The 26,129-nt window shown below is 46.4% G+C and overlaps 2 protein-coding genes across 3 annotated transcripts in view; both read right to left on the bottom strand.

The window, feature by feature from the left end:
• ZNF766 (zinc finger protein 766) lies at positions 1 to 26,026 on the bottom strand. Of its 2 annotated transcripts, none has more exons than XM_035283758.3 (4): positions 17,325 to 26,026; positions 7,496 to 7,622; positions 5,703 to 5,831; positions 1 to 3,272 (listed from the first exon to the last, which is right to left on the bottom strand). In XM_035283758.3, the coding sequence occupies exons 2-4, from the start codon at positions 7,527 to 7,529 to the stop codon at positions 2,161 to 2,163; spliced, it is 1,275 nt and encodes a 424-aa protein (XP_035139649.1). In that variant the 5' UTR covers positions 7,530 to 7,622; positions 17,325 to 26,026; the 3' UTR covers positions 1 to 2,160. The 2 variants fall into 2 exon arrangements, with proteins under 2 accessions (XP_035139649.1, XP_035139648.2); XM_035283757.3 differs by lacking the exon at positions 17,325 to 26,026 and adding an exon at positions 13,310 to 13,354.
• The window catches only part of PPP2R1A (protein phosphatase 2 scaffold subunit Aalpha), a 34,886-nt gene continuing 34,334 nt past the window's right edge, over positions 25,578 to 26,129 (bottom strand). The window contains exon 15 of the mRNA XM_002762433.5: positions 25,578 to 26,025. Within this exon, the coding sequence (XP_002762479.1) occupies positions 26,009 to 26,025 (17 nt within the window). The 3' untranslated portion in view covers positions 25,578 to 26,008. The remainder of the gene's footprint in view (positions 26,026 to 26,129) is intronic.

Raw genomic sequence — 26,129 nt, 5'->3', positions numbered from 1 at the left:
TTTGGAAAATTTAAACTTTATTGTTCCAAAGCTAAGAACTATGGACACTAAATCAAACAGTTGCAAATTATGCCAGCAGTTAAATGTAAATCCTACTCAAGAACATGTTACATTGTTATTTTTTTGGGCAGGTGGGGGGAGGGCGGGCAGAGTTTCCCTCTTGTTGCCCAGGCAGGAGTGCAATGGTGTGATTTGGTTCACTGCAACCTCCACCTCTTGGGTTCAAGTGATTCTCCTGCCTCAGCCTCCCATGTAGCTGGAATTACAGATATCCACCACCAGGTCCAGCTAATTTTTTGCATTTTTAGTAAACATGGGGTTTCACTATGTTGGCCAGGCTGCTCTTGAACTCCTGACCTCAGGCAATCCACCCACCTCAGCCTCCCAAAGTGCTGGGATTACAGGTGTGAGCCACCGCGCCCAGCCACATTGGTAGTTTTGATTAAACTCTCTACTCTGATATAACTGTTCTTCCTTCCATTTCAAAAATTACTTTTTAATCAGTCTTTGCTAACAGCTATTGCTATTCAATGGAGGTGGCGGCCACCATTTCCCCCACATCATCTCTACTACATAATCAGCCCCTAATGACCTCTCTTCAAATAAAAATCCCAGTGTCCTAAAGTCATGGTGTGCTCTTGTTTCCTATCTGTTGTAGAGCACAGCACTGTGCCTGTCAGGAAAATAGTGTGCTAACTGCAAGAAACACGAGGACTGCCTTCACGGCTTTGTTACTCTCTATCCACCTCCATGGTCTCTAAAGCAGACAATATTTAATCAGAGGCCGGGCGCGGTGGCTCACGCCTGTAATCCCAGCACTTTGGGAGGCCGAGGCGGGTGGATCACGAGGTCAAAAGATCGAGACCATCCTGGTCAACATGGTGAAACCGCGTCTCTACTAAAAACACAAAAAATTAGCTGGGCGTGGTGGCGCGTGCCTGTAATCCCAGCTACTCAGGAGGCTGAGGCAGGAGAATTGCCTGAACCCAGGAGGCGGAGGTTGCGGTGAGCCGAGATGGAGCCATTGCACTCCAGCCTGGGTAACAAGAGCGAAACTCCATCCCAAAAAAAAAAAAAAAATTAATCTTAAAAGGCAGTGTCCTGCGGCCGGGCGCGGTGGCTCAAGCCTGTAATCCCAGCACTTTGGGAGGCCGAGGCGGGTGGATCACGAGGTCAAGAGATCAAGACCATCCTGGTCAATTTGGTGAAACCCCGTCTCTACTAAAAATACAAAAAATTAGCTGGACATGGTGGTACGTGCCTGTAATCCCAGCTACTCAGGAGGCTGAGGCAGGAGAATTGCCTGAACCCAGGAGGCGGAGGTTGTGGTGAGCCGAGGTCGTGCCATTGCACTCCAGCCCGGGTAACAAAAGCGAAACTCCGTCTCAAAAAAAAAAAAAAAAAGGCAGTGTCCTTATTCTTCCAGGAAATTGGATAGAAATGCTCCTCAGGTAATTAAGTCAGCCCTGTCATCTTACCGATTCTTTCCCAGAGACCACAGTGAAAGGCCTGTAGGGAAGGCACATAAAGAGATTCAAAGTTCAGGGTGAAAGTCATAAAAAGCAGCCTTTTTCTTTTGTGACAGGGTCTCACTCTGTCATCCAGGCTGAAGCACAGTGGTAAGATCACAGCTCATTATTCAACCTCTCAAACTCCTGGGCTCCAACAGTCCTCTTGCCTTGGCCTCTGGAGTAGCTGGAACTAGACAAGTGCCAAGGGCCCGCCTTACTTTTTCGTGTCGTAGAGACGGCCCCTGCTGTGCTGCCCATGCTGATCTTGATCTCCTGGCCTCAAGTGATCCTGCTGTCTTGGCTTTCTACTGTGCTGAGATTGCAGGTATGAACCACCGCACCTGGCCTTTCAAACGAACCCCAAGTAATTACATTTTTAATAACCTGAATATAACAGACCATTTCCACGTGTCCTGGCACTCTTTACACACATCGTGTCATTAGGTTCAACACATTTGACTTGTTAGCCTTGGCGCACACAATCCATTTGTGTGGTTTCATCAAAGACGTATGTTCTGATGTCTAGTGATTTGGTAGGTCTCGATACAGCCTGTGCCGTACTGATTACATTTAAACAATTTCTTTCTAGTATGGACTCTGACGTTGATTAATGCCAGAACGTATGATAGGGTTTGTAAGGACTGGCTCATCAATGAATTCTCTGATGCTGTGTAAGCCATGAACTGTGTCTAAAGACCTTACCACACACGTGGCATTTGTAAGGTTTCTCTCCAGTATGGATTCTGTGATGATTTGCAAGGTGTGAATTCTGAGTGAAGACTTTGCCACACTCATTACATTTGTAAGGTTTCTCTCCAGTATGAATTTTCTGATGTCGTGCAAGGTGTGAAACCTGAGTGAAGACTTTGCCACATTCATTACATTTATAAGGTCTCTCTCCGTTGTGATGTCTCTGATGAACTGTTAGGGAAAACTTGTGCCTAAAGGCCTTGTCACAGTCTTGACATTTGTAAGGTTTCTCTCCAGTGTGGATTAACAGATGGGTGGTGAGGCTTGAATGCACACTGAATTCTTTGCCACATTTATTACATTTGTAAAGTTTCTCTCCTGTGTGAATTCTCCAGTGCTGTGCTAGGTACGAACTACTACTGTAAACCTTGCCACATTCATTACATTTATGAGGCTTCTCTCCAGTATGAATTTTCTGATGTCGCACAAGGTACGTAATTCGACTGAAGACCTTGCCACATTCATTACATTTGTGAGGATTCTCGCCAGTATGGACCTTCTCATGTCGGACAAGGTAGGCGATTCGATTGAAGAGCTTGCCACATTCTTTACACTTGTAAGGCTTCTCTCCCGAATGGATTCTCCAATGTTCTGCAAGGTATGACTTGTTCCTGAAGACTTTACCACATTCATGACACCTGTTAGCTTTATCTGCAGTGTGGACTGCTTGAGGATTAGGAAAGCTTGAAGACACTCTGAAGACTTTGCTCTGCTCTTTACATTTGTCAGGTTTGCTCCTAATGCGTGCTTTCTGTTCTGGTGAGAGTAATGGAAAATCAACAAAATCGTTCCTGAGTTTATTAAAAATGCATGTTTTGACACCATAAGAAATGTTTGGAAGTGGCGAAACTGAAGAACTGTGGCTGATGAACTTTTCTCCTTGACTGCATTCGTAAAATTTCCCTTCACCTTCAAATATCTCCAGTCCCGGCAGAGGTAACCGAAAGGTTAATCCAAGTGGATTTGTAACACGGTTGTTTCCTGTTTTGCTACTCACTGCACACCTCCTTCCTAGGAAAGCAAGAAAACAGTCTAATTTGAACCCATGGTTCTGGCATGTTTAGACCTTGACAGACGAATCTGCCTCATGTGACTCAGGCATTAGAAGACATATCAGCATACTTCGTGTATCACACTGGCAGTGCAGAAAACCCAAAAGGTGGAGTGATGCATTGGAGCAGTGGGGAATCTGCAGGAGTCAGGGGGATTATGGGTGAATCTGAGAGAGATTATGAGCAGAGACACACAACAGAAACTGAAAGCTTCTAAGAAAAAGTAGGATGAGCCTCTTAGGGGAAATAAGACACTTAAGAGCAATTGCATAGGCTGGACACAGTGGCTGTGTAATTCCAGCACTTTGGGAGGCTGAGGAGGGCAGATCACCAGCTTGGCCAACATGGTGAAATCCCATCTCCACCTAAAAATACAAAAATTAGTTGGGTGTGCTGGTGTGTGCCTGTAATCCCAGCTACTCAGGAGACTGAGGCAGAAGAATCACTTGAACCAGGGAGGCAGAGGTTGCAGTGAGCTGAGACCACACCACTGTATTCCAGCCTGGGCGAGTCTGGGACTCCGCCTCAAAAAAAAAAAAAAAAAAAAAAAAAGGCCGGGCACAGTGGCTCATGCCTGTAATCCCAACACTTTGAGAGGCTGAGGTGGGCAAATCACAAGGTTAAAAGTTCAAGACCAGCCTGACCATCATGGTGAAACCCATCTCTACTAAAAATACAGAAAAAAAATTAGCTGGGCATGGTGGTTGCGCTCCTGTAATCTCAGCTACTCAGGAGGCTGCAGTGAGCCAAGATCGTGCCACTGCACTCCAGCCTGGGTGACAGAGTGAGACCCCATCTCAAAAAAATTTGAAAATACAATAAATAAAGATAAAAAAAAAATTAGAAAATATCTTGATACAAAGGAAAATGTATATATAACACAGCAGAACTCAGGAAATGCAACAAAAACAGTGCTAGAAAGGATAGTGTAATAATGTATGCATACATGAAAAATAAGCAAATGCCTGGGTGTGGTTGCTCACATCTGTAATCCCAGCACTTTGGGAGGCTGAGGCGGGTGGATCACAAGGTCAAAAGATCGAGACCCATCCTGGTCAACATGGTGAAACCCCGTCTCTACTGAAAATACAAAAAATTAGCTGGGCATGGTGGCGCGTGCCTGTAATCCCAGCTACTCGGGAGGCTGAGGCAGGAGAATTGCCTGAACCCAGGAGGCGGAGGTTGCAGTGAGCCGAGATCGCGCCATTGCACTCCAGGCTGGGTAACAAGAGCGAAACTCTGTCTCAAAAAAAAAAAGACTGACAAACCCTTACTTTAAAGTAGAGGAAAGAAACATGACATGTGTGTCTGAAATAACTAAAATTAGAAATGTACAAGAGGCTGGGCACGGTGGCTCACGCCTACAATCCCAGCACTTTGGGAAGCCGAGGTGGGTGGATCACGAGGTCAAGAGATCGAGACCATCCTGGTCAACATGGTGAAACGCCGTCTCTACTAAAAATACAAAAATTAGCTGGGCATGGTGGCACATGCCTGTAGTCCCAGCTACTCGGGAGGCTGAGGCAGGAGAATTGCCTGAACCCAGGAGGCGGAGGTTGCGGTGAGCCAAGATCACGCCATTGCACTCCAGCCTCGGTAACAATAGTGAAACTCCGTCTCAAAAAAGAAGAAAAATAAATAAATAAATATACAAGAGGACACTCAAACAAGTCTATACAAATAAATTGCAAGTTAAATGAGACTCAACAACTGTATTACCAAAAATACGACCAAGAAGAAAACAATTGTAAGCCAGGCGTGGTGGCTCATGCCTGTAATCCCAGCACTTTGGGAGACTGAGGCAGGCAGATCACCTGAGGTCAAGAGTTCAAGACCAGCCTGGCCAATACTGTGAAACCCCGTCTCTACTAAAAATACAAAAATCAGCCAGGCATGCTGGTGGGTGCCTGTAATCCCATCTACTAGGGAGACTGAGGCAGGAGAATCGCTTGAACCTCGGAGGTGGTGGTGGTAGTGAGCCAAGATCACACCACTACACTCCGGCCCAGGCGACAAAGCAAGACTCTGTTTCAACAAACAAATAAAAAGGCCGGGCACGGTGGCTCACGCCTGTAATACCAACACTTTGGGAGGCCCAGGCAGGCGGATCATGAGGTCAAGAGATCGAGACCATCCTCGCCAACATAGTGAAACTCTATCTCTACTAAAATATAAAAAAATAATTAGCTGGGCTTGGTGGTGCGCATCTGTAGTCCCAGCTACTCGGGAGGCCGAGGCAGGAGAATTGCTCGATCCTGGGAGGTGAAGGTTGCAGTGAGCCAAGATCGCGCCACTGCACTCCAGCCTGGCGCCTGGTGACAAAGCGAGACTCTGTCTCAAAAAAAGAAAAAAAAATCATGGCTTCCACTCTGTCCATCTGAGCTCTTACCTGTGCTGATGTCTTTCATACCTTCCCATCTAGCTGGATGTTTTGCTACTTTCATTTCACTCTCCACAGTCCAGGGCTCTGTCCTTTGCTTCATCATGGAGATAATACTCAGGTCAGGAAGACACATTCCTGTTTATAAAAGAAAGAACCAAGATACGCTGTGACGCCTCCCGAATCCAAGCCCCGTGTTTAGGCAGAAGAGATTATAAAAACCAATCCTTTTACGCCAGTTAGAATGGTGATCATTAAAAACAGGAAACGACAGATGCTGGAGAACATGTGGCGAAATAGGAGTGCTCTGACACTGTTGGTGGGAGTGTCAATTAGTTCAACCACTGTGGAAGACAACATGGTGATTCCTCAAGGATCTAGAACCAGAAATACCATTTGACCCGGCAATCCCGTGAATGGGTATATGCCCAACAGATTATATATCATTCTACCATGAAGAAAAAAACCATTAATCAAGAACTCAAGAATAACATTTCACAAATCCACCCACAGACTATCTCCTAATGCTTAGGGAACACTGTAATAGCTGGATACCAAACTCTCTTCTGAGAACTAAGAATCAAAAGCACAGGGATAGAACACAGGGAACTGACTGGGTGCAGTGGCTCAAACCTATAATCCCAACACTTTGGGAGGTCGAGGCAGGCGGATCATGAGGTCAGGAGTTCAAGACCTGCCTGCTCAACGTGGTGAAACCCTGACTTTACTAAAAATACAAAATTTAGCAGGGTGTGGTGGTGTGCACCTGTAATCCCACCTACTCAGGAGGCTGAGGCAGGAGAATTGCTTGAACCCAGGAGGCAGAGGTTGCAGTGAGCAGAGATCACGCCACTGCACTCCAGACTTGGGACCAGAGCAAGACTCCATCCCAAAAAAACTTAAAAAAAAAAAAAGGAACAGGGAACTGGATATTTTAAAAGTTTGTCATGGCCGGGCATGGTGGCTCATGCCTGTAATGCTAGCACCTTGGGAGGCCGAGGTGGGTGGATCATCTGAGATCAGGAGTTCAACACCAGCCTGGCCATCATGGTGAAACCCCATCTTTATTATAAAAAAAAAAGGTTGTCATAAGGTTGTTTTTTTTTTTGAGACGGAGTTTCACTCGTTACCCAGGCTGGAGTGCAATGGCACGATCTCGGCTCATCGTAACCTCCGCCTCCCGGGCTCAAGCAATTCTCCTGCCTCAGCCTCCCGAGTAGCTGGGACTACAGGTGCGCACCACCATGCCCAGCTAATTTTTTTGTATTTTTAGTAGAGACGGGGTTTTTCCATGCTGACCAGGATGGTCTCAATCTCTTGACCTCATGATCCACCCGCCTCAGTCTCCCAAAGTGCTGGGATTATAGGCATGAGCCACCATGCCCGGCCAACGTTTTTTTTTTTGAGACAGAGTCTTGTTCTGTTACCCAGGCTGGAGTGCAGTGGCAAGATCTCAGCTCACTGCAACCTCTACCTCTGGGTTCAAGTGATTCTCTTGCCTCAGCCTCCCGAGCAGCTGAGATTACAGGCATGCGTCACCATGCCTGGCTGATTTTTCTATTTTTAGTAGTGATGGGGTTTTACCATGTTAGTCAGGCTGGTCTTGAACTTCCAACCTCAAGCAATCCACCCACTTCAGCCTCCCAGAGTGCTGGGATTACAGGCGTGAGCCACCATGCCTGGCCAAGTCAACAGGGTTTCAATTTCAGTCACGCAATGCAGGGGTTCCCAACAGGGACACGAGGGAAAATGCAGAGATACCAAGGGCAGATCCCAACTTCTGGAGGGGACATTATCCTTACCCAGGGAGACCAGGTTCCTGTAGTTCTCCAGCATCACGTCCCTGTATAAAGTCCTCTGAGCTGGGTCCAAGCATTTCCACTCCTCCTGAGAGAATTCTATGGCCACATCCCTGAATGTCAAGGGTCCCTAAAATAAAAGATGCATTTGACCAACAGGGTATGCAGAGAGTACTTACGTTCACATAAAATGAGAAGAGAATTGTAAAGATTGACTCAACTGATATGGTGAAGTGAACATTCTGATAAATCCACATTAAGGTAATTTTGAGCTAGTTATGTGTCTGTAATTGTGTTTTATTATACTTTTCTATAAAAAGTTATGATATTCTCTAAACCAGTGCACATTTTTCATTCAATATCTACCTGAGGTAGAATACAAATCTCTCTGAAGACACCAACTACTTGAATTCTAGCTCAGGTAGATACTGGGTATCACTTGGTGTGTCAAACATCAATACCTAACACATCTATAGAAATAACTGTGGGTTAATTTTGTGTCCGGGCATTAGAATCAAACCTAAAGAATCAAACAGTTAAGTAACACATCAGCATCAAAAGTAGACTGACAATTACCTAACAAGTTCAAGGACAAAAACCTGAATCTGCAAAAATGGTCAGCATCAAAAGTAGACTGACAATTACCTAACAAGTTCAAGGACAAAAACCTGAATCTGCAAAAATGGTCATTATATGTGCATACACACATATCCTAATACATTACTATTCTTTTTTTTTTTTTTTTTTTTTTTGTTAATCACTGAGAGCATCTTATGTTGCTCAAGTTGGTCCTGAACTCATAGCCTCGCCTCCTCAAGTGCCAGGACGACTGGTCGGAGCCACTGCGGCTCCCCCTTTTTTTTCTTAACATCTCCTTGAAATTGTTTTAATACTATTCTTTTTTTTTTATTTTGAGACAGAGTCTCACTCTGTTGCCAAGGCTGGAGCGCAGTGGTGCGATCTCAGGTCACTGCAATCTCCACCTGCCGGGTTCAAGCAATTATCCTGCCTCAGCCACCTGAGTTGCTGGGATTACAGGCGCACACCACCACAGCCAGCTAATTTTTGTATTTTTGGTAGAGATGGGGTTTCACCACACTGGTCAGGTTGGTCTTGAACTCCTGACCTCGTGATCTACCCACCTCAGCCTCCCAAAGTGCTGGGATTACAGGTGTGACCCACCTAGCCCTGCCTGTACTATGCAAAAAAAAAAAAAAAAAAAAAAAGGGATTTGAAGACCATCTGATTTGGGTAGCCTCGGGGTTTTCTTGGAAGCAAACCATATGTAACACAGAGGGATGACTGTACAGGGTGGACACACTGGACAAAGGGACGATTCAAGTCCTGGGCCAAACAGTGGGACAGTGAGAGATTGTATCATCCTACTCAGAGGGGTAAGAAATTTGAAACTTGTGAATTCTTCATTTCTGGAACTTTCCATGTAATATTCTTGGACTGTGGTTAACCAAGAGTAACTGGAACCTTAAAAGTACACTGGCAGATAAGGAGTAACTACCCTAGAATCGACTTCAAATATTAAGGCTGGGCCCAACCTGCGTATGTGAATGGGAACCTCAGGTAAGAGGATGGGGGCACAAGACGCGTACCTGCACTCCAAGGTGAAGCCAGGGGTGAGCGCCACTCAGACAGGGCAAGCCCAGCACACCCCAACCTCTGGCTCTGCTCTCCCCTTGGGGCCTTGTCACCAGGATCCAGCAAAAGAGCAAAAGAACATCTAGAGCAGCCAGGGTGGACCCCAGTGGGGGTGAGGGTATAGTGGAGTGTTAAATGTGGGGTGGAGAGGAACACAGAAGCCTCCATGAAGCAGGTGACATCAGAACAAAGACCTGAGGAAGAAAAGGTATTTGTGCCTGCACCTGATGGGCGAGAGAGGTCTAGGTAGATGGACAGCCCATGTGGAAACCCTGAGGCAGGAGCAACCTTGGCCCCAGGCAAGAGTCTTGTGTGGCTGCAGCAGAGGGAACAACAAAAATGAGGTCAGAACAGTCCCGGGGGAGTGGATCACACAGGGATGAGGTCACCAACATTTCTCTCCCATACCTCAAAAGAATTTCAGAAACAACAATTTTCCTCACCTGTTTTAAGTAAATATGTAATTATTTATGTTATAAATTAATGTACTTTCAGGCTGGGTGCGGTGGCTCACACCTGTAATCCCAGCACTTTGGGAGGCCCAGGTGGGCGGATCACAAGGTCAAGAGATCAAGACTATCCTGGCCAACATGGTGAAACCCTGTCTCTAGTATAAATACAAAAAATTAGCTGGGCGTGGTGACACACACCTGCAGTCACAGCTACTCAGGAGGCTGAGGCAGGAGAATCGCTTGAACCTGGGAAGCAGAGGTTGCAGTGAGCCGAGACTGCACCACTGCCTTTGAGCCTGGCCTTAAAGAGAAACTCTGTCTCAAAAAAGAATGTATTTACAATGTAACGTCTTACATATTTTGATTATATGACAAGTAGTTCGGCTAAGCCTCAGAGTACAGGGTCACCCTCATCTAAGATGTGAAGGACTGCAGGGGCATACATTTGGGGGAGTTTCAGAAAGTGGCACACATGAGGGGAGATGCCTGTTGGATGATCCAGTAGAGAAGTGAGAGGACAACTGAACACAGATTTCTAGACCTCAGGGCAGAAGACTATAGGGCACATGGAGACATGTGGTTAGGGTCAAAGCTACAAGATAAGATGATAAGGAAGGGTCGTGTGTGTGGACCGAGATGAGAAGGGTTTTGAGATCTACGCCTATTCAATATAGGAAAACTCAGTCTGTACCAAAAAAATAAAAAAATTAATCGGGTGTGGTGGTGTGCACCTATAGTCCCAGCTACTTGGGAGGCTGAGGCAGGAGGACCTCCTGAGCCCAGGAGTTCAAGGCTGCAGGGAGCTATGATTGCATCACGGCACTCCAGTCTGGGTGACAGAGTGAGACCCTGTCTCAAAACAAAAACAAAAAAGACCTAAATCCTGGGACACTCCCACATTCAGAGAAGACAGCTTCAGGAGACACCAGCAGAGGAAACCGATAAGACAAAAATCTGAAACAAAGTAATTTGTAACATTTAGAGATGTCTTCAAAGCTAAGAAGAAAGAACAGGGAATGATCAGCTGCCAACATGTTGCTAACAGGAAAAGATGAGGATAGGAAATTCAAAACTGGATTTTGAAACAGGTGACTCCGGGAAAAAAAAAGGATCATAGGAACGGAGGAGGTGAAAGCTTAACTGGAAGGGGCAAATCAAGAACTGGACGCAAGACTGAAGACAGAATAGAAACAAGATTTTAGTACACTGTGTTCTCAAATGCAGCATAAAAGACAGGTACTTATTACAGGGAGAAATGTAATTGATAGAATATTTTTTTTGTTTTAATCATGGAGGAGTGACAAGAAAATAAAGGCTTCATTCTGTATCTACTTTTTTTTTTTTTTTTTTAAGAGAGAGAGAGTCTCGTTCTTGTCACCCAGGCTGGAGTGTAGTGGTGCGATCTTGGCTCATTGCAACCTCCACCTCCTGCGTTCAAGCGATTCTCCTGCTTCAGCCTCCCGAGTAGCTGGGATTATAGGCATGTGTCACCACACCAGGCTAATTATTGTATTTTTAGTAGACACAGGGTTTCACCGTGTCGGCCAGGCCTCTGTGTCACCACACCAGGCTCTCCTTGTCATGACTCACCACTCCTGACCATTAGTGACCTGCCCGCCTTGGCCTCCCAAAGTACTGGGATTATAGGCGTGAGCCACCGCGCCTGGTCAATGTGTCTGTGCATCTTTGAATGGACAATACTTCCTTCTGAGTACACTGATCAAAGTAGTCCCTTGGGGTAAATATTGGTGATGCCACAGAGGAAGTATGCCACACTGTCCTGAGACTGTGAGTAGGGCTGGCACATGGTGTACAATCACAGGGTCAGCAACAGCCAGGGGGAGGGAAAGATCATTCCCAGTTACTACTGAGCAGAGATCACAGGCCCTGAGAAAAGTAGGAGGGCCGACTGGAGATCTCTTCCCCTTACTGTTTGAGATGGAAATGGGCATGTTTTTTTCCCCATACCAACCAGTTCTCTGGCACACTCCCAGCTGGGTGACCTATAATGTAATTCAATTTTGATACTCTCTACCTGGAGTTAGAATCAGATCTCCTAAGTTAAGGCCTCAGTCCCACAAGACTGTCCCTCACTTCAGATGTGGAATAAAATTCATGGCTTCCAAAACCCACTCCTCTGTTTTGATTTGCTAGGAAGGTTCTTCCATCTGTAACTTATCCTCTGTAATAACCTTTATAACTGATAATAAACCTAAGTAAAATTTTCTGAGTTCTGTGAACCATTCTAGCACATTAATAAAATGTGAGGAGGCTGGGCAAGGTGGCTCAAGCCTGTAATCCAAACACTTTGGGAGGCCTAGGTGGTCAGATCACCTAAGGTGTCAGGAGTTCAAGACCAGCCTGGCCAACACGGTGAAACCCCGTCTACTAAAAATACAAAATTAGCTGGGCATGGTGGCAAACGCCTGTAATCCCAGCTAGGTGGGAGGCTGAGACAGGAGAATCGCTTGAGGCCAGGTTGCAATGAGCCGAGATTTTGAGCCCCTCTCCTCTCCTGCAGTTTACCCCCTTCTTCCCTCTATTCCTTCTTTTCTACCTGATCTGTTCCATCTTGCAATGTTTTTCCTCTTGTTGCTCTTTCTCTACAATCTTTTGATTGTCTGCAATCTCCATATATTTCTACCTCTTCTCCCATCTCTGCTCCTCCTGTTAAACTCCCTCTTCTCTGTATGCCCCCTTGTCCCCACTGTTTGGCAACCCCAGACCCCTGAGGTGGTTCTCCCTCTGCTCTCCTGCCCCCTCTGTTGCTGTCCCAGCATCACTCTGCTCTGTCTGCCCTGGCTCCAAATCCCTCCTGCTCTCCCCAGCTCTGCCTGAGGAGCCTCTCCCTTTGCTGCCCTTCTCCCTATTTTGCTGTCCTTCATCTTTCTGGAAATAGAACTTCACTTTACATTTCTCCAGTTGCTTTTCTCTCCCTGCTACTTCCTGGGGTGCTTATTCCACTTTGCAAATCTCTCACCCTCCCTCTAGGTTGCCGTCTTGCTACGGATCTCCCTCATTATTTTTTCTGTAAATTTTTCTATTTACTCTAACTCTCTCTCAATCTCTCTTTCACTACACAGTCACAGCAAGAGGACTGGAATAAAATGCCCACCTCCTTAATTCTAATGGGAGGCATTTGGGACAGAAGAACACTGGGTGCCCTAAGGCAGGTCCTGGCCACCTCCCACAACACAGGATCAGGAGAGGTCGTGACTGCAAAGAGGCCTGGGGACAGAAGAGCCCGGCCCAAGGAGGACTACGGAGGGAGGCAGATCAGGGATGGGGTTTGCAGAATCTCCAGGCCAGGCAAGGACGCGGCCCTTTCTGAATTACCGCTGCGGCGCTGCGCCCCAGAAGCCGACACTGGCAAGGACTGGGACTCGGAGGGCGTGGATCCGCCTCGCAGGTGGAGACTTTACGTGGCGCGGGGCTGGCGGAGCGGTCACTGACGGGTTTTAAATAGAAAAACGGCGCGAAAGCAGCTGCCTACACGGCCCTATGGCAAAACGACCCGGGTCAGAATCAGCCCCAGCGCGATTTTCACACACAAGGAAGCGACCCCCGGTAATTCCGACGGGAGGTGTGAATTTACTCGGGATGGAGCCAGCGGTAGGAGGATTTCAAGATCTGTACAGCCCCTCACATCCCGGGTACAGAAGCGTGAGGGCACCGCAAAACAAACACTTATTCTAAACAAAGGGAAACTCACGCGCCGCAGTTGCGCCATCTCTCCACTCGATCCACTTCCGGGTCTGCAGGAAACTGCGCGCGCAGCTGAGAGGCCAGGCCTGGGCGGGGCCAGTAATAGAGTGGGCGTGGCCTTGGTGCGGATGGGCGGGGCCTGCACGTGTCTCCTCCTATCTCTGGGCGTGTCTCGGTTTTCTGGATACTAACAGTGGGTAGGCTAAAGTCGCTCCACAGTTAGTGACCTGGGATCTCACTAGGAGGGTCCACATCGGATGTTTGGATTCAGGAAAGTTCCCACAATTAAAATTAAGGAATTCAATTAAACTTTAGAAATTTAATTGAAAAGCCCTCAGATTGTCTGTGAAAGGAATGCAAACTAAAATACAATATGCAACCTCTTGTCTGTGCTGAATGTGTAATTTCATGCTGCCGACCCACAGAATAGAATAGAAATACTCTCTTTTTCTTTCTTTTCTTTTTTTTTTTTTTTGAGACGGAGTCTCCCTCTGTTGCCCAGGCTGGAGTGCAGTGGCGCCATCTCGGCTCACTGCAACCTCCGTCTCCCGGGTTCAAGCGATTCTCCTGCATCAGCCTCCCCAGTAGCTGGGACACCTGATGCGTGACACCACATCCAGCTAATTTTTTGTATTAAATTAGAGATGGGGTTTCACCGTGTTAGCCAGGATAGTCTGAATCTCCTGACCTCGCGATTCGCCCGCCTTAGCCTCCCAGAGTGCTGGGATTACAGACATGAACCACCGCACCCAGCCTCAGTGTCATCTTAGATAATTTTTCCTATGGGATTATATGGCAATCAGTGTATCTCCAGTTCATTTTAGTATTATTTCATAGGTAATATTAGCCTGTGAATAAAACTATAGACATAAACTTACCACAATCCCAATCTTCATATATCCTCATGATATATGAAGATAAACCATTTTAAAATGACAAGAGACACTAACGAAGTAAGTATAGCTGTTGAATGAATGATTGAAAGAAAGAAATAGCTAGCCTTGGTACTGTAGCACCATGGCGCCTGGCCTCTCATTTAACTTTTAAGGGTTTTCTAACTCACTCTCCCTCACTTTGTTTTTTTGTTTTTGTTTTTTGAGACAGAGCCTTGCTCTGTCACCAAGCGCCAGGCTGGAGCACAGTGACGCAATCTCGGCTCACTGCAACCTCTGCCTCCCAGGTTCAAGCAATTCTCCTGCCTCAGCCTCTCAAATAGCTGGGACTCAAGACAAGCGCCACCATGCCCAGCTAATTTTTGTATTTTTAGTAGAGACAGGGTTTCACCATGTTGGCCAGGATGGTCTTAATCTCTCGACCTCGTGATCCTCCTGCCTCGGCCTCCCAAAGTGCTGGGATTACAGGCGTGAGCCACTGGGCTCGGCCTCCCTCAGGACTTTTCTTGAGGCAGGTTTGCGATCACGAGGCTTCACAGGATTCATTTTCTCTTTGGATCTCCAAAATTCTTCTTATGTATTGGTTTTCTTGGCTCGAGTCTCTTATTTCCCTATACAGTAAACAGTTTTGTCATCTGCCACAAAAAGTGACACTATTTCTATCATTCAAAGTTTGTGATTTGCATAAACATTCACAAAAGGACAGTCCTGACCAAAACCTGCACATGTCCTTGCCAATAAGACATGTGTACATACAGATAACAAAGAGAACACTCTTTTCCACCAATACTCACCACTGATTTCCTAACTGTATTCACCTTTGGCGAATTTTTCATAAGCAAATCATTCTGATTCATCAGATGCAGGAGGTAAAACCAGATACAATAAATTTTCTTCAAGCAAAGTTTGACTAAGACTACTGTCAATGAGATAGCATGCACCAGAATTAGACAATTCTGCTAAATAGAACTCCCTCTGCCCACATAGGTACCAGACTAAGACCCAATATTCATTAGAGTCTATCTTAGAAAGACGTGGCTTTGCTGGGCACGGTGGCTCACGCCTGTAATCCCAGCACTTTGGGAGCTGAGGCGGGTGGATCATGAGGTCAAGAGATCGAGACCATCCTGGTCAACATGGTGAAATCCCATCTCTACTAAAAATACAAAAAATTAGCTGGGCGTGGTGGCGCGTGCCTGTAATCCCAGCTACTCAGGAGGCTGAGGCAGGAGAATTGCCTGAACCCAGGAGGCGGAGGTTGCGGTGAGCCAAGATCCTGCCATTGCATTCCAGCCTGGGCAACAAGAGCGAAACTCCGTCTCAAAAAAAAAAAAAAAGATAATAAGTTATTCCATGGATAATGAATATGTGAAAAGTAACCAGTGTCCTTCATAATCAGCAAAATTTAGATCAAACTACTACCTAGTAATACAATAGATCACCCAGAAAGCTCAAATGAAAATGGCAGGAAATCATCAAGTTTTACAAAAAAACGCGTGCACTGCTTATGGGTGTTGAAATGATTATCAACATTTTGGAAAACTGTTTGGTAGTGTCTGTGTAAGGTTACCAGACGTCAATTTATGTTGCAATAATTTTATTTCTATGAATTTACCCAACTGAAACTCATACTTGTTATCACCGAGACAAGTTACACGCTACATATAAGTAACTATTCAGTACTCATAGTAGCCACAAACTTTAAATTCTGCACTGTATTATTCTATCACCTCGAAAAATGAGTCTTTCTGGGCTGGGCGCGGTGGCTCACGCCTGTATTCCCAGCACTTTGAGAGGCTGAGGCGGGTGGATCACGAGGTCAAGAGATCGAGACCATCCTGGTCAACATGGTGAAACCCTGTCTCTTCTAAAAATACAAAAAATTAGCTGGGCATGGTGGCATGTGCCTTAATCCCAGCTACTCAGGAGGCTGAGGCAGGAGAATTGCCTGAACCCAGGAGGCGGAGGTTGCGGTGAGCCGAGATCGCACCATTGCACTCCAGCCTGGGTAACAAGAGCGAAACTCCGTCTCAAAAAAAAAAAAAAAGGCAGATTCTTACTTTGTGTTTTAATCTGCTCGGGCTGCCATAACAAAATGTCATTGACTGTGTAGCGTAAACAACAGAAATTAATTTTCTTAGTGTTGTGGAGACTGGAAGTTCAAGACTGAAGTGAAGGCAGGCTTGCTGCTTCTCCTTGGCTGGCAGATGGTCACCGTTACAGAGCGTCCTCAGTCTTTATGTGCACGACGCTCTGGGGTTTCTCTCTACGTATTTTCCCTGTCTCTAAGAACGTCAGTCAGACTGACTGGATCCCGCTCTAACACCCTCATTTTAATTTCATCACCCTTCGAAGGCTCGATCTCAAAACACAGTCACATTCCAAGGTACTGGAGATTTGGGGCACGTCAACATTTGGATTTGGTAGCAGCACAAAATACATAACACCTTTCAGTGATCCACCCTTTGGCCCCCTTTGGCTGAGCAAGGTGGCTTATGCCTGTAATCTGAGCACCTCTGGAGGCTGAGGTGGAAGGATCCCTAGGGTATCAAGGCTGTAGTGAGCCTTCTGGGTGACAGAGCAAGATCCCATTTATTGAAGCAAAAAATGAGCTAATTGGGGAATTTAGGATATCCATCACATTAAACGCTTATCATTTCTTTGTGTTGAGAACATTTTAGACAGTCTCTTAGCTATTTTGAAATATACAATAAATCATTGTTAACACTAATTACTGTGCTAACAGAACTTATTCCTTCTGTCTAGACATATCTTTGTACTAATTAATCAAAATTTCTTCACCACTGCCCCAACTTTTTCCAGCCTGTAGTAACCATCATTCTACACTCTATCTCCATAAGGCCCACTTATTTAGCTCCCACATATGAGTGAGACGTGACATTGGTCTTTCTGTGCCTGGCTACTAATTTCCAGTTCCATCCAAGTGGCTGCAAATGACAGCACTAGATTCTGTCTAAATAATATTTCAGCGTGTGTATTTGTACCACATTTTATTTATCCATTAATTTCTTTATAGACATTTAGATGATTTGGTAACTTGGCTATTGTGACTAATGCTGCGATTAACATGGTGAATTAGTCTGTTGTCACACTGCTATAAAGACATACCTGAGACTGGGTAATTTACAAAGAAAAGAGGTTTAAGCAGCTCTTGATTGTGTGGGCTGTCCAGGCTTCTGATCCTGGGGAGGTGCCAGGAAACTTAAAAATCATGGTGGAAGGCAAAGGGGAAGCAGGCAGTCTTCACATGGCCAAATCAGGGAGGAGAGAGTGAAAAGGAAAGCGTTACACATTTTCTTTTTCTCTTCAAGCGATTACCCCGTCCCAGCTTCCCAAATAGCTGGGATTATAGGAGTCACCCATCACCATGCCTGGCTTACTTTTTTGTATTCTTAGTAGACCCGGGGTTTTGCCATATTGCCCAGACTGGTCTCAAACACCTGACCTCAAGTGATCCGCCTGCCTTGGCCTCCTAGAGTGCTGAGATTACTTGTGTGGGCCACTGTGTCCGTATAGCTATGTACTTTCAAACAACCAGATCATGTGAGAACTCTATCACAAGAATAACCAGGGAAAGTTTGCCCCCACGATTCAATCACCTCCCATAAGGATCCTCCTCCAACATTGGCAATTATGAATCAACAGGAGAATCTGGGTGGGGACACAGAGCCAAACCATATCACATGGGATGAAGATATCTCTTTGACATACTGATCTCATGATCCTTTTGAATATATACCCAGCAGTGGAATTGTTGGCTAGCATATTAATTATATTTTTAATTGCTTGAGGAACCTCCATGCTGTTTTCCATATGGCTGTGCTAATTTAGACTCCCACCAGGAGTGTGTGAGAGCTCCCTTTTCAACACATCCTTGCCTGCACTTTTACTTTTTGTCTTCTTGATAGTAGCCATTCTAACTGTGCTGAGATGATATCTTGTGATTTTGAGTTGCATTTCCCTCGTGATTAGTGATTTTGAGCATTTCGCCATATCCCTTTTGGGTATTTGTATGTCTTCAATGGATAAATACCCATTCATGACCTTTGCTCACTTTTAAAGCAAGGTATTTGTTTACCTGCTATGGGGTTTTTTGAGATTTTTATGTATTTGGGATATAAACCTCTTGGTAAGGTTTCCAATCACTTTTTGCCATTCTGTTGATGGTTGCTTCACTGTGTTGTTTCTTTTGCTGTATAGAAGTTTTTGATATAATTCCAATTGTCTATTTTTGCTTTCATTGACTGTGCTTTTGGGATCATATCCAAAAATAATTCCTCAAATCCATATAATGTAGCTCTTCCCCTATGAATTATCCTTGTAGTTTTATAGTTTCAGACCTTATATATATTTAAGTTGTTAATGGATTTTGAGGCAATGTTTAAATAAAAAATGGATAAAGGCCGGGCACGGTGGCTCATGCCTGTAATCCCAGCACTTTGGGAGCCTGAGGCAGGTGGATCACGAGATCAAGAGTTCAAGACCATCCTGGCCAACCTAGTGAAACCCTGTCTCTATTAAAAAGTACAAAAATTAGCTGTGTGTGGAGGTGCACACCTGTAGCCCCAGTTACTTGGGAGGCTGAGGCACGAGAACCACTTGAACCCAGGAGGCAAAGGTTGCAATGAGCTGAGATGGTGCCACTGTACTCCAGCCTGGGCAACAGAGCAAGACTGCCTCAAAACAACAAAAAACAAACAAAAAACCCTCTGCTTTTGTCTTTGATTTTTGACAGTTTATTATGTCTTGCTGTAGTCTTAGCTGAATTTAAACTAGAGAACTTTAAGCTTCCTACACCTAGACATTTATGTATTTTCCCAGATATGGACACTTTTGGCTACTCTTTCTTTTTTTTTTTTGAGATGGAGTCTCGCTGTTGTTACTGACTGGAGTGCAATGGCACAATCTCGGCTCACCGCAACCTCCGCCTCCTGGGTTCAAGCGATTCTCCTGCCTCAGCCTCCCGAGTAGCTGGGACTACAGGCGTGCGCCACCATGCCCAGCTAATTTTTGTATTTTTAGTAGAGACGGGGTTTCACCTCATTGACCAGGATGCTCTCGATCTCTCGACCTCGTGATCCACCCGCCTCAGCCTCCCGAAGTGCTGGGATTATAGGCGTGAGCCACTGCGCCCGGCCACTTCTTTGAATAAGTTTTCTATACCCTTCTCTTTTTCTTCTTGAAATCCTATAACGGGAACTTGGCTCTTTGGATGCTGTCCCATATATCCTGATGACTATATTTTTTATATTCTTCTTTCTTCTTCTCTGAGCATGTATTTTCAAATAACCTATCTTCAAGTTCACACATTCTTTCTTCTGCTTGTTCAATACTGTTGCTACCAGTCTCTATTGCTTTTCTTGTTTCACACACTGGCTTTTTCAGCTCCACATTTCTGGTTTTGATTAGGTCAGAGTATATATAGATATCTAAGACAGGAAGCAGTACAGCTGGTATCTGGGTTACCTACAGAATAGCAGGGGAGTTATTTGCGTGGCAAAGTATGATGAGAGAATGATGGAACGGAAGGAGGCCCAGGAAAGATCAAGTGGCATCAGGACAGGTGGTAGTGAACCCATTGCCCAAAGAGTTAAATAAACCAGTGACTGACACAAATCATTCATTTACAGAACAGCATTTAAGAAACAACTTCCTGAAATCCTCAAATTCCCTCTACAAAACTGGCCAAAATTGGTTGAAACCAATATGGCCAAAAGGAGTTTGCACAGAGCAAGCATGCTGACGTCAGAGCCTGAATTTCCACGCCATGGTTCATACTAACTCCCTGTAAATTTGCACATCATGCATGAGGAGACATGAGGAGAACTGTGCATGCCTGAAGACTTTGCAGACCTCTCCTTTCCTTGTACTAATTACCTGAGAACCCCAGAATCCATCTCCTAAACATTTTATAATTAAATCACTGCCTTAAAGTCAGTACATAAAGACAATTTGAGTTTGATTCATCTTGTGAGTCAACTAACAATAAAAAGCTTTTCTTGGTCAGGTACAGTGGCTCACGCCTGTAATCCCAGCACTTTGGGAGGCTGAGGCGGGTGGATCACGAGGTCAAGAGATCGAGACCATCCTGGTCAACATGGTGAAACCCTAGCTCTACTAAAAATACAAAAATTAGCTGGGCATGGTGGTGCGTGCCTGTAATCCCAGTTACTCGGGAGGCTGAGGCAGGAGAATTGCCTGAACCCAGGAGGCGGAGGTTGAGGCGAGCCGAGATCGTCCCATTGCACTCCAGCCTGGGTAACAAGAGCTAAACTCCATCTCAAAAAAAAAAAAAAAAAAAAGCTTTTATTTCTCAAAAACCTGGTGTCAAAATATTGGTTTCTAGTGCCTCACGGAGAGAGCTCCTTTCGCTTGCTAACAGTAGTATCAATTAGAGCAGATGGTCTAACAGGGGCTGCAGGTTCATGTTCTCTTAGTGCCTTTTCCCACCCTTAGGAATCCTTTGGGACTGTTCCATTGATGTGTGATGCAAGCTTGCTGTGAACATGCTGAGAATTCTCGATGCCAGGCTGCCCAAGGCCACGGCGAGCTTCAGAAAAGGGACTACTATTCCTTTGTTCTGAAGAGATTTTGTGACTCAGGACTGAGCTCAATCTAAATGACATGCAGCACTGATTTCATTTCCTACTTACTATGTAGTCTAGGGTCCTCCTGCTTCTCTGCTGCCTGGAGATCATTTTTATCATTATTTGGGAAAATCAGCAACATACATCAGGTAAGGGGAGCCTAGACCCAGCCTCCAGTATCCTGCCCTTTGCCTGTTGCTCTTCCCACTTTCTTTTTTGAGACGAAGTTTCACTCTCGTTACCCAGGCTGGAGTGCAATGGCGCAATCTCGGCTCACCGCAACCTCCGCCTCCCGGGTTCAGGCAATTCTCCTGCCTCAGCCTCCTGAGTAGCTGGGACTACAGGCACGCGCCACCGTGCCCAGCTAATTTTTTGTCTTTTTAGTAGAGACGGGGTTTCACCATGTTGACCAGGATGGTCTCGATCTCTTGACCTCGTGATCCACCCGCCTCGGCCTCCCAAAGTTCTGGGATTACAGGCTTGAGCCACCACGCCCGGACGCTCTTTCCACTTTCTAAATCAGTAATGCTAGCACAGACACACTGACATGCAGACTCTCGGGAGATACCAGCATATGTGCCCTTGAAGAGAGCAGTTTGAACATGACAGGTATCAGAGTGAGGGCTAGGGCTGGGGGTTCTGCCCAAAGTTCATCATCTACCTGTGTGGTGGCTAGCTTCTGGGAAAATCCCAGGTATTTTGTGGCCATGGAGATTATTAAGAGAGGGCAGGATCCTTGCAGAATGGTGTCTCCTGGACTCTGGTTTATAATTTCCCTTTTCATGTGAAGGTCTCTGGAACAAGCGTGATAGGATTGATCTGGAAACCAATGTGGATGCTGTGAAAGCCTTTGATCACATAGGAGAATAAGCTCTGGGCTCAGGAAGCAGAATCCTATCTGACAGAGCTCCACGCTCCTGGAGATGAGATTCTGTACCCTTCCTCAGCAGAAGACCACAGACTGACTAATCAATTGAGAACTGCGTCTTTTAGTTCCCTAAGAAAAGAAAAAAAAGTATTTATCCATGTTAAGAGTAATAGCAGCTACTTCAGGAGAACTGCTTCAACTCAGGAGGCGGAGCCTGCAGAGAGCAGAGATCGCAACATTGCACTCCAGCCTGGGTGACACAGCAAGACTTCATCTCAAAAAGTCAACAAAAAATAAAATAAAGCTACAAAATATATGAAAAAACAGAACATATGAAACAAAATATATGTAAAAAATACATGAAAAAAGAGAAGTAACAGTAAAGGAACACAGCTGAATTAACAGAGAGCCAGATTATTCATGAATAATAAACATCTGCCATTTGACTAGAGAAAAAGTGAGATTGGAGTTCTAGCCCCTCATTCTTATTTTTCAGCATAGGGAAGGTCCATTCTCCCTACTGCTCTAGACTATGCACTGGGTAGAGGAACAGCAGCGTGGGGGCTGAGGCTAAGCCCAAGCTAAGGGGTGAGTGGGGAGCAGATTCCTGCTCCTCAGCTTCTGTCAGGAAAGGCATGTGCTCTTGGGGGCAGAGGGCAGTGATTTCCCATGAAGATTTGGGGTCTGTTTCCCTTCACTTCTCCAAGGTCTGGGAAGAACCCAATTAGCCAACCCAAACTTCCAGTTCCACTTTGTGACATGTGAAGCTACTAATCTCTTACCCTTCCTGGAGGCTGACTGGGAAAAATCCAGTCCTATGAAGCCTGCAACCCCCCCATCACCTTGCAGCTCTGTATGGTAAGACATCAAGGGAGTAGAGGAAGGAATACTGAATCAGGACCTGGCACTGAATCTTCACTGGATTCTTTTTGACAAGTTGCTAAATGAGGATGATTGATTGATTGATTGAAGATAGTCTCGCTCTGTCGCCCATGCTGGAGTCGAGTGGCACAATCTCAGCTAACTGCAACTTCTGCCTCCCCAGTTCAAGCAATCCTCTTTCTTCAGCCTCCTGAGTAGCTGAGATTACAGGCGACCTCCACCACACCCAGCTAATTTTTTCATATTTTTAGGAGAGATGGGATTTCACTGCATTGGTCAGGCTGGTCTCGAACTCCTGACCTCAGGTGATCCACTCACCTTGGCCTCCTAAAGTGGTGGGATTATAGGTGTGAGTCACCGTGCCCAGCCTATTTTTTTTAACTTATTTTCATTTTTTTTGTAGAGACGAGGTCTAAGCTGCCAGGCTGGTCTGGAACTCCTGGGCTCAGAGCTGGTGCCACCAGCTTGACTAAATGAACCTGTTGTCGTCCTTCCCTCCAGGCCTGATGACCATATGCAGGATCTTGTCTGTGTCCTGCAGTTCGCTCCTCAGGGCTGAGGCACTGCCCTGTGATCCTCATCTGCCTGGGGAAGCCATGGCAATTCTCCAGCGACAACCACAGCTCAAGCACCACAGGCAGATTCTGCACCTTGAGTGGAAGGCACGGTGCTTCTAGAGCTCTACTCGTGCCCCTATGTGTTAGCCGAATCACCAAACGATTCAGCGACCTCATCTGCATTCAGATGACTGGGTCAAAGCAGTGGAAGTAAAACAGCCAAAGAAGTGCGGTCGTCACAAAAGGAGACAAAATTTGTGTGTGGGCTGCTGTGAACAGTGCTGTGGAAGGAACCATCAGCGACAACCAGTGTAACTGCTGGGATTTAGGCTGAGAGAGGAAAAGCCAGGCCAGTGTCGTATGTCCTGGCTGCACGCAGCCTCTCCAACCTGAGCCAGCTCCAGCATCAAAGGCTTCCATTCAGCTCCTACAGAGAGGGCCAGGTGTATGGAGCAAACAAGCCTGCAACCTGGGAAATGAGGAACTGCTCCTAACAATGGACTTAATAACATCACATTCAACACCTGACTGGATTCTCCCAACTTGAAGCTCATAGAAGCTGAGTTACCTCAGTCCCCTTCTCCTGGGAGCACCCCCTCAGTAAGACACTTGAACAAGAGTCTCTACTCAGGCTTTGCTTCTAGGGCACATAACCCAAGACACCAGGCAACTCCTGGTTAACTCAGGATCTCTGCTGGGTTCAGTATCTCAAGCTTCACCCCCGTCTGTCATACTCGCTCCTGTGGTCTCTGAGTATCACCTCACCACCCAGCACATCCGGGGTATCCGGCACACCTCCGCCTCCTGTAACGATCCCCATTCCATCACTCACCCAATCCTGCAGCCTCAACACATCCGAGACTAGTCTACATATTCACGCCCAATTCTAGATCCCACCTCTGAGCCAGAGCGCATCCTCAGCCCTAGACCCAGGCAGCATTAACCTCACTCTCCAAGAGAGAAAAACTAGGTGAAAGTGTTAAGGCAGGACTTGTCAGACTTCAGAGTGCAGATGAACCTGGGCATCCTGTGGAAATGAAGGCTGTGACAGCAGGTCTAGGCAGGGGCAACAGGCTGCTGGGAACACGAAGGCTGTTGGTCCGCTGCACTCTTGTCGCAGTGTACCAGCAGTCATCCATGGGAAGGCCAAGGGTTAATGTCGGACTTGGGTGTTTGGCTACACGTGTGCTCTCATTTCTAGAGCAGTGATTCTCAACTGGGAGACAGTTTATCAGCCAGGGCATAAATGGAAATGTCTAAGGATGCTTTTTGGTGTCCTTCAGTCTCGTCCCCCGGGGAACAATCAGGTTGTAGGGACGTGCTAATAGGAGGGCTGAGTTGGTAAAATCACCTTGTAACTCAAAGGCACATTTCTCTCCCACCACCTGTGCCAAGATGTGCTCAAGCTTCATGTCCTCTGTGAAACCCTTCCATGCAGACACCACCAGTCCTACTCCAGGGTGCTCTGGGCCCCTCTCTGCATGTCAGAATTCAGGTCACCTTCAAGTGACGAAATCCCAAACAAACAGGCACTTGACCAGGTTAACTCTCCCAGGTGACAATACCGGCATGGCTCTTCAGCCTCAGGCAGCCAGGCTCCCTCTATCTTGTCCCGACTTACTTGACCTTCACTCCTAAGATCATTTTCTGGCCCAACGTGGCAGCTCCTTCTCCAGCCACCTGATCCATGTTCCAGACTACAAGGAGGGAAGGAGCTTCCCGCTGAAGAGCGCTTCCTAGAAGCTGCACACACCAGTTCTGTTCAGCATCTTTGCGGCTTCAATTTCGTCACAATATCACAATTTCAGGAGGCACTGCGAAAATCCCTTGAATCCATGTAGTCATGTGCCCAGCTAAGAATCAGAGCTTCTCTATTAAAAACGGGAGAATAGATACTAAGAGACAACTTGTCTATCTTGCCATAGTTTGCTCCCTAGTACAGTCCTGATTACTCTGAGACCTCCTGGGGACAGGGTCCGAGCTCAAGTCTTCTTCAAGAACACAGGAAATGGCCCACGGGGGTTTCTCGGGCACTGTACGGTAACTCTGACTACCTCTCATGTTGTGTACTGTTACATACTTTCCGGGATGCTAATTCACTTACTCCTCACCACCCAGCCTGCCATCTAGGCACTAATGCCACTTGTTAACGTCTATTAACTGAAGGACCCACAATTTCGACCCAGGTAGCCTGGCTCCAAGGTACCTGCTCTTAACCCCCCAAATACTCGGCCAATATCTGTGAAACTGAACTGCACTACAGGACACCACGCTGAGCACCTTGTGGACTCTCTACCCCACAGGCCAGTGGCACTCCTTGGGGGAGCGGGGTCCCCAGAGAATCCTTTTGGGACATAGGGGTATAATGTGTCCTGTAACAAGATCTTCCCAAGAGAGAAGGGCAGATGGTATGGCCCTGGGGTGGTGCCCCCTCCTCCATGCTGATGACTAAGGCCAGAGGACCGACTATTTCTAGACCTTTATTTCTCTGTGAAAAGGGGGAAAAGGAATAAAATAAAAATGGCACAGTTGACACAAAAACAAACCACTGAGGGGAGGACGGGGGGTGGAGAAGTAGATGGGGGAGGGGTTCCCATTACAGCAGCAGATCCAGTGACCCGGGATGCTCACATCTCTCCCCAGCGTGGGCGGAGCAGCCCCTTCCTCCCAGGGTCGCTGTCCTGTCGAACCCCGTGCTCCCTCAGCCCGTTCGGAGGTGGACAGTGAGACAACTTCCTAGGCTGGGGAGAGGAGAAACCGTGCTAGAGGAAGGGGTCTGGGGTCAGACCATGCACAGGGAGTGACAGCCAAAGGCCCCCCAGTGTCTCCCCAAAGAGGAATCTGAGGGGGGTGTTGGAGGGTAGACACCAAGGGCCAGTGATTGCTCCTCTTCCAGCATCAGGCGAGTGACAGAACTGGGAAAACAGGAACAGGCAAGAATCAGAACCATAGCCCTCTCTCTGGTCACAATGCCATAGTACCCCTCTTCCCAAAAGCTGCTGCCCACAGGCCTAGCTCC

This window comes from Callithrix jacchus, chromosome 22 (genome assembly GCF_049354715.1).
Source record: "Callithrix jacchus isolate 240 chromosome 22, calJac240_pri, whole genome shotgun sequence".
In the NCBI taxonomy this organism is placed as follows: Eukaryota; Metazoa; Chordata; class Mammalia; order Primates; family Cebidae; genus Callithrix; species Callithrix jacchus.
Note: the sequence above shows the minus strand (reverse complement) of the source record. Positions and strands in the feature narration are given on the sequence as shown.